The sequence below is a fragment of the Carica papaya genome, chromosome 1 (genome assembly GCF_054855325.1).
Source record: "Carica papaya isolate Zhongbai chromosome 1, ASM5485532v1, whole genome shotgun sequence".
Taxonomy (NCBI): Eukaryota; Viridiplantae; Streptophyta; class Magnoliopsida; order Brassicales; family Caricaceae; genus Carica; species Carica papaya.
In genome coordinates this window covers 7,576,175-7,585,176 of record NC_142309.1, presented here as the reverse complement: position 1 = coordinate 7,585,176, position 9,002 = coordinate 7,576,175, and the positions used below count along the sequence as shown (strand labels likewise).

Here is a 9,002-nt window from a genome sequence, read left to right as displayed (position 1 = left end):
CACCATCATTACTACCACCACTTCTCCTCTTCCTTTTACGACAATCCATCATTACCATCCACAAAACAGCAAGAACAAACATGCACATGGACATGGCCACCACCTCGGAGCAGCTGGCTCAATTAGTAAGATCCATGATTCCATGTTCCTTCAAGTTTAAATCATAATTACTTGTTTTGAGCCGATATGGGATGATCTGTTTTCTCTTTTCCCAAACACTTTTTCATCCATTCCGTGTTCTTTTAAATTTTCTTTTGGGGAATCAAGCATCCTGGTCCGACTATTTCCTAGATCCACCATATATTATTTATATTTCATTCACCATCTCTTATTTAGTTTACTTGTACTACCTATCTCTACTTGTATCACTCTAGCTTCTTGGGTTTTGGCTTAATATATCTTGCTTCTTACCTTGTTTATTTATTTATATACATATATATATATATAGATATGTATGTATGATCTCTATCTTTCTCTATCTCCTACATAAACTCAAAAAGTGTTCTTGTTGCTAAGGAGTAAAGGTTAATTGGATGTATAAATATGTATGTTTGTGTGTACTTCTATAGATCTGCGAGTTAAAGTTTCATGCATATGAAATATTATTGATATGATATGATCAAATAATATTTCATATACATAGCATGTGTTCTTCTTCTCAATATGTGAAATAATTCATCTACTCATTTGCAATATGCTTTTTAATGTAGTTCAGAAAATAATCGACATTAATTTCTTAGTAATTAACTACACCCGTCTGCAAGTGCAGTTCTCGTTTATTAGGGTTTGCTTTATAACTTTCAGTCCTCAAGAGTGCCCTTTGATGAATTCCTTATATATATATATATACACACGCAAACGCATGTATACATATAGAGAGACTCTCAATTACATGCAATCGAATTAACTTTATATACATCCATATAAAGATTTGATATGTGGTTTCCTCTTATTCATTTGTGGTTGTGTATAATTACTCGAAAAATGATTAATTAAGAGGCATCGAAGGCTAAACATCTCTATACGGACTTTCTTTCAAAGACCACTCAACAGAGAGATTTCGTATATCTGAGATATTAAGCACCAGGGATTCAGCGGATACATTTTTTCCTCGATTTTATCATCTTTAACGCACAATATTATTTATGTATATATGCATGTATAGGTACCAGTTCAAGAAAACATAGAAAAGATATGATCATGATCACCTTGTTCTATCTAGACACCTTCTTTTTTATGAGAAATTAAAGTACACTATTTTGCACCCATGTCTACTTTTTTCAGAAGCGTTACACACCCTATTTTATTCCTGTTTATTTACTTTACTTGGCCGACTTGAGGATATAAAGAAGATGGGTTTTTATCAATTAGTATGGCTCCCAGTTTATACAGTAACATATATACACACTCGTGTTCCATCCTGTTATCAAAAAGCATAACTATTTCCATCAAAAAGTAAAAATTATCAATAACCAACAACATGACTACTCAAAAATTTATGAGTTCGAATGATTGTTACTTATTTTGTGAGTATATATGAACTGATGGTGTCAGATATATAATATTTTAACTAGTAAAACTAATTACTTAATTCACTAACGTGATTGGTAAAGTTGCAGTTATAAATTTAGATTAAATATAAATAAATTTATTATATATTATAAAAAAAAATCATAAAAATTAAATTTTTTTAATTTTAGTAATTACAATAAATTAAAATTTTATATTACGTTTTTTTTTTTGTTAAAAAAGAAATTAAAATAACAGTAATGGTTTAAGAACTAATTCTATAGTATCTTTTTTATTATCATAGCTCCTACTTTATACATTAAGGTAGAAGACTAGTATGAATAAGTTTTATGTACCATACAAATATATTGCAATCCTTTGCAAAGTTGAACAATTCATTCATTAACCTCTTCAACCTACTTCTTAGGCTTCTTGGCTCCATACGTTAAACTAAATACAAATACTTTGCTTCTAACGGATGGTTGGAAGGGGATGGGAGCCATTTTTTGAAGATTTTGATATATGATTGCTTTTATTATAATGAAGCAAATCTCGTTTACGTGTAGTGTGAAAGTACACAAGATAGAAGTATACAGAATATAATTTTTAAAGGGGATGCACAAGGATTTTTCAAAGTACTCAATTCGTAGTACGGACATTTAAAAGAATTCAGTTTATTACCTGATGATATTTTTGATTTTGTAAAATATTGTTAAAATATCATTACAAATTGCACTCCTATATCTTGTAATCAGGTGATCAATACCGTATAATTTATTTTTATGCAAAAATTTTTATCGTATATCACAAAATTTATAAACTTAATTAAGTTCTGCAACTAATAATCTTTATAACTTAAAAAATATATAAGAAATAAAATTTTTTTAAAAAAAGAAAAAATATGATATTATAACTTAGGTACAATAAAATTAGTCCGACTTGAGCAAAAATATATATTGCAAGATCAACTCCCTCCTACATAATTGAGACAAAAAGAGGCACACCTAATGCTTCATTACCTAAGAATTAGTATTCTTGGCTCATAATTGACAAGAAATAAATATATATACTTAAATCTATAAAAATGTGTCTCTTGAAAGCTGAAAATTTTAGTTTTCAAGAACCTAAAAATAGATTGTGAGGCCAACAAATGAAAATGAATATGGTGAAATGCAAGATCCAAAACAAGAAAGGTAATATCAAATTGAAGTGATTGATGCTAAAATGCAAAGACATCTTTGTATAGAAATGTATACCAAATGTCAAAATTAGAAATGTTTCCATTACAAATGAATACCAAATTAAAAATCTAAATGGTCCCCAAGAATTGAGACAGAAAGCCTACCTTGGATAACTATTCTCTTTGGGAAAAAAAAAAATATACATATATATATGTACATTCATATAAAAAATGCTTTATAGATAATTACACAAACTTTTGAATGAACTTTCCCTCCAATATTTCGTTGAAAGAATTCAAACTTTACTCTTATGTAATTAAAGACATAGTTATTTCGTAATACATGATTTCCATTAAAGACGAGCATAGAAATATGTTATCCGTTAATTTACCTCAATCAATTGTATATAAAATAATTAAAAATTCATAATTAATGAGCTACGTTTTGATATGGGTAAAATATTATAAATATGAAATATGTATATAACGAATATGGATTAAATAATTTACCCGTGATGCGTCCGTCTCATGTTTCTCCTTTATATATCTAATTAATATTTTTTTTAATTTTACTTTTAATATATATGTTAAAATTATCAAAATTTTGATTGATAAATATGTAATGTTGTATCTTTGTAGTATTATATTAGAATAAATTATGTTTAAATATTATTTTAAATTATATTTTTTAATTTATTTTAATTTTATAAAAAAATAAATTTAAAATTAACGTGAAATTATTTTAAAACTTAAACATTATTTTTATTTAAATTTATATCCCATGCATTCTACTGTTATTTTTATTCCATATAATTAAAATTTAAATACTAATCATCTAAAAATATTTCTGTAATTTTTGTATAGTGATATTGTGATGGAGGCCCAATTGGCCCAAAACAGACTGAGTGGTCTGTATGGATTCATGGCTGATATTTGCAATGAGTGGCAACGAAGCCCTTCAACATTCAAATAAAATCCGAAAATAATCCTAAGACGATTGAGATAACAACCCCAAAAACCAAACCTTTTATCGAATAAAAATTGAAAGAAAAAAAAATTACTGCGACACAGAGAGATTTTGTTGGTTGTTGATTGAGTAAGCCAGAAATCGATGAAAACCATGACTCTTCAGGCGAGTTCTTGTAGCATTGTCCGTATCTCTGCTCTCATTTCCCCTCCAAAAACTTCTCGTAGCCGCTTTGTCATTCGAGCCCAAAGTAATTCGACATTTTCTTTTATTCCGTGCAATCTGGATTCAAAATGATTTTTTTCTGTAATTTGCTTGATTTCAGCATTCTGTCTCTTAATTTTTAATTCTTGTGATTCAAGAGACAGAAATGAGGAGCTTAGCATTGTGAATTCAGATTTAGAGTATTTTACTTGTTCCTTTTAGTTTCTAATTAAAGTAGTGGGCCATAATTATTGCAGCGGAACCATCTGATAAGTCTATTGAAATCATGAGGAAATTCTCCGAGCAGTACGCTCGTAGGTCGGGAACTTATTTCTGTGTCGATAAAGGAGTTACTTCTGTTGTCATTAAGGTATTTGCATACTCATTTGTTGTATTTTTTAACTATTTTTCTTTTGTTTTTTGCAGTTAAATTAGAAATAATTATGTTGGTATTGATTGTTGAATCTATTTTGTGTATGTCTTTTGCTCAAGAACTTATCAGGTGTTTTGATGCTTTTATGCTGTTATTGTAGAAGTAGACAAATGTATATTATATTAGTATTGGTAATGTTTGGAATAGATGAAGAATTCTGTTTCTCCATTTATCATATCATAAATGGTTTTGTAAAGATAGAAACCTAAACAATGAACCAACTCCTCTTTTACACCATTGATTTTTGTTTCCAGATTTCATCAATTTTGGTAAAATTTGAAATTCATTGTTAGATTTCCACTTATATGTTATTTAAAATTAAATTTTTATATTTTCATATCTGTGCTACGCATAGGTTTCTAAATGAATTTCTGAGTAATAGTTTATTTGTGTAGACATAGCCTTGGGCATATTTTCCAAAAATGATAGTTGCTGGACGTATTACTATGTTGTGCATGTGGTTCTAACTGGCTGATGCAATAGCATGCTTTGAAGTTATTATAAATTGGCAAGTTCATTTGACTAATTTTGCTGTATATGGAGCCAAAGGCTGCAAAATTTGGATCATGTTGACTTAGAATGCAGATTGTTTCATACTGCTGCTGCAAGCTTGTATATGGAGCAAGAAAATATTATTGTGAAAGTGAAGGTTATTTTATCCAAAAAAAAATTTCTTGATTGAAATTTATCCTCCTGCAGATTCTAAAATGTTCTTCTTTAACTACAAGCTGATGAATAACATGTTATAGCTGGCTTGAAAAATTACTGTTGTTTTTGTTGTTATGTCATTTACTTGTTTAGGTTGACGTAATCATTCTGAGAACATCATTTTATTTGGGGATGGCACTTAAATTGCTGTAGATGGAAAAAGAATCTTGGTTGAATTTACGTCTTCATACTAGTTGAGAATTTGATGCCTTATTTGAAGCAAAGTTTCTTTTATATACTGTAGTATATTAAAATATTTAAACACTGCTAAGGTTTTAAATGTATGTTCTAGTTCCTATGAAATAGATGCTGTTTATTCATCTGCCGAATCATCCTGGTATTTTGGATAGGGGTTGGCAGACCATAAAGATTCATTGGGTGCACCTCTTTGCCCTTGCAGGTATCATCTTCCTCTAGGATCTTATTCATTATTTTCTGGAGTACTTGCATTTGCTTTAGAATCTGTCATCAGTTAATGGAAAAAAATTTCAGCTTGTTCGCAACTCGCGTGTTATAATTTTCATGTTTTGGCCCACTGTGTTACAGGCATTATGATGACAAAGCTGCTGAGGCAGGGCAGGGCTTTTGGAACTGTCCATGCGTTCCTATGAGAGAAAGGTATATTTTCTTACTGATTTTATATGAAGCAAATCTTTGCTCTCTGATCGAACTTTCTGAATATAGAAGATTGTTTCTTAAGAGACAATCAACGTAAAAAGGGCAGCAACTGAGTGCCGTCCACGTATGAAAGGAGTCCCTAGAGGAAAAAAGAAAAAAGAAAGATAAACCAAATCCACGCCATCCACCATAGGGTGACCCCTATACAGACTGTAAGTATTTGAAACCATTGTTCCACAATGGAGGTCATAGAAGAGGTATAGTTCTTAAAATTTCTATTGTTTTTCTCTTTCCAAATAACCCAAAAGATATAAAGAGTATTAGAGACAGGAATCCTTTTTTCCTTCGCGTAGTTGGAACACCACCCTGTGTGAGTGATGACCATCCAAGACAAGTTGAGGAGGTTGAGAGCTCACTAAGGGAACCTTTTAGTTTTGGACACCAGTGAAATGGTTTGTGGATTCATCACTAAATTCACGAGAAGCATCTGTTAACCGAAATTCTGTATCTCTATAAGATTATTAATAATCTAAATTCCCCACGCTACTTCCCGCCTGTAAAAAGGAATTCTAGGAGTAGGCTTTATTTTCTAGGTATTCTTCCAGGTTAAATTCTCCAAGACAACATTAGGGAAATCATATAGCTGTAACAGTAGTTACCACTAAATCTCCCATCATTTGGTTTGCTTCTAAAGGTCTGCCTTTGACCTCAAGCAGGATCTGAGTAGACTCCGAAGTGGAAAGGAGAAATACCGACTCATTAACCTTCCAATAATTCAGTTTGCGGATAAGTGAAATGCTGCATTGGATCCCACCACTATACCCCTCAAAACAATCCAACGCCTTCATCTCTTTACACTTGACTTGACGGGAGAGAGGGAGAGTCTTTGAAAAAGCTTCAAAGATCAAGCCAAAATTGAATTTAGAAGTTTCTTTTTTTTGATTTTTTTTTTGAAATCCAGTTTACTATGACATTATAAATTTGGATTGAACCTTACTAATTGCTTTTAAAATGTACGTCTTAGTTCCCTTTTGTTCGAAAATCTAGAAGGTTTAGGCTCTATCTGGTACATAAAGTACTTTTTAGTTTTTATTTATTGACTTTTCATGTGTATTATAAGTAAAAATATTTTAGTTAATAATGAAAAATATGAGTAAAAATGAGGACAAAGTTTAAAAATTAAGATGTTGCTTTTAGTATCTAGGAAATAATCTTTATTTGCATTTGGATTACTCCACGGACACGCATCTCATACTTTTCATGAATAATACATGCATAAACACAGATAAAGCTTGTAGCAAGTGGAGCCTTAGCTTTCAGTTTTCATGATTTTTTAACTAATATCAAATAAGTTTAATCTTTCCCTGAAAAAAAAATATCAACTAAGTTGATGCAACGACTATAAATCTTGTTGCTTTCTATTTGAAACTTTGATTTAGTTATTTATAAATCATAGAAAAATTTTAAAAGAAGGATTAAGAGATAGATTTATTACATGCTATAGATATGAAATCTGTTCGTAGAGATAAATCAGCATGAAGGTCCTTGAGATGATGGATTAAGAGATTTAGGAAATCTGTTGTATAAAGTCACCTGACAGTAGAACAACTCCAGGAAAGGAATACAGTAGAATAAGTCGTGAAAAGCAGATACTTAGTGTGAAAAGTTTCCTGAGTTTTTGTTTCAAAAAAGAAAATTTGATTTTCCTTCCAGTGTTGAAAAAATTCAACATAACTTTGTATACGAGCTAATTTAGGATGGCCGGAGATGTTAGTTCCTCTTTGCTTCCTTAGACAATAGGATTTTGGTTGAGGAGGAAACAGAACACAGTTTATGTAGTAACTTTCTTTAGATATCAGCTTAGAGTGAAGAACGGAGGAGATCTCAACAACCAAGACTGGCATTTGCTGCTTTTGGCTGCACTTTTTACATGGCATTTGAGAGGAACCCTGCAACCTTTATTGTCCTGTAACTATTATCAGTGAGTCACCGGGTGAATCTTAGTTATCAGGGAACTATTAGCAGTAGGAAACCAGGTCAGATGGTTCTTCAGGATATCTAATAATTTTAAAGAACATTCGTTAAGAATTTATCTGGAGGACGGAAAGCGCTTAAGTCAAGAAATCAACTATTCATCTGCTTTTCCACTTTCAGAGAGAAATTCCATTTGCTTAAAAGTATGTGATACTCCTGCCACATGTAGACAAATAATTATCCTAGAACAGCAAGTTATGGTTTTGCTAGAATTTCTTCTCAGTTTAAAGGCCAGAAAATAAGACCTGTTGTGATGTCCATTTTCCAGTTGCTGGAAATAATTCCCAGTGAACTATATAATTCTAAAATCCTATTTCATAGTATTTCTTCTGAGAGAATTTTTGTTATGAAGTATGGTTTGTGAAGGATGGTGCACGAGAATGATTAATTGTATAAACTCACTGCAATATCTTTCACGTCTGTAGAGCTTCCTTGAATTCTCGATTATATCACTCTTTAGTAAATGAGCTTTTTTATGGAATTTATTTAGAAATCTATGTTTAGTTCAATTGGAATGTAATAAAAATTCTATTAAAAAATGATAAAAATTAAATTTATAAGAAATTGCAATTAAAATTGAAAGAATGCATTTCAGATCTTATCAAATCTTAATTCAACTTTATATTCTCTAGAATTTTGGTTTATAAACACTTTTGATGGTATTTTCACCTTTGTCGTAGTTAAATAAATTGAATTTTGAAAAGAATCCCACAAATAAAAACGATTTGTCACAAAAGACTGCTCTATGTTCATTAATGTGGCTCTTAGTTTTCACTTATTTCAAAAAAAAATGTGGTTCTTAGTTTTCACGTTTAAAGTGTATGACATCTCAAGCAGGAAGGAGTGCCATTGCATGCTCTTCTTGACTCCAGACAATGATTTCGCTGGCACGGATCAGGTAATTTAGAGGACCTGCTATTTTTTCATTCATGACACCCTTTAATGAATCGTTAAAAGTTTGCCGAGATGTATTCCTATGGTTGTTTTGTTTGTATAATTGATGGTGATCTGTTGAAATTAAGGAAGACAAAAATATCTGTTTTCTGTGCAGACCATCTCGCTGGAAGAAATCAAGGCAACAACAGCAAATATGTGAGCTCTGATGAATTATTAGATTTAACTTTGTACTTGGTCAAAGGAGAATACGAGAAAAAGAAAACAAGGAAAACAACAATTATATTGTTTGTATGTAAATCTGTATACTAACAAGCAACCAAATCTTTCTGTCTTCTTTATCTATTCCTATTTCACTCTTCCTTAATCTGTAAACTTCTCTCCACCAAATCTTGGTGCAGCCGTGTTCTTCTTCAGCTTCTTACACTTGGGACGTGCCTTTCTTTTTCCTTTGT

The 9,002-nt window shown here is 30.9% G+C and overlaps 1 protein-coding gene across 1 annotated transcript; it reads left to right on the top strand.

Moving 5' to 3' along the window:
* The first annotated feature begins 3,681 nt into the window (after positions 1-3,681).
* Positions 3,682-8,914, top strand: LOC110820093 (ferredoxin thioredoxin reductase catalytic beta chain family protein). Its single transcript, XM_088217530.1, has 6 exons — positions 3,682-3,906; positions 4,118-4,230; positions 5,352-5,401; positions 5,548-5,619; positions 8,491-8,551; positions 8,705-8,914. The coding sequence occupies exons 1-6, from the start codon at positions 3,801-3,803 to the stop codon at positions 8,747-8,749; spliced, it is 447 nt and encodes a 148-aa protein (XP_088073656.1). The 5' UTR covers positions 3,682-3,800; the 3' UTR covers positions 8,750-8,914.
* The last annotated feature ends 88 nt before the right edge of the window (positions 8,915-9,002 follow it).

Excerpts from the sequence above, each read along its gene's own strand:
- LOC110820093 (XM_088217530.1), top strand. The coding sequence starts at position 3,801 with ATGAAAACCATGACTCTTCAGGCGAGTTCTTGTAGCATTGTCCGTATC. Across the intron at positions 5,402-5,547 it reads GCACCTCTTTGCCCTTGCAG|GCATTATGATGACAAAGCTG; the intron begins GTATCATCTTCC and ends ACTGTGTTACAG. Across the intron at positions 8,552-8,704 it reads ATTTCGCTGGCACGGATCAG|ACCATCTCGCTGGAAGAAAT; the intron begins GTAATTTAGAGG and ends TTTTCTGTGCAG.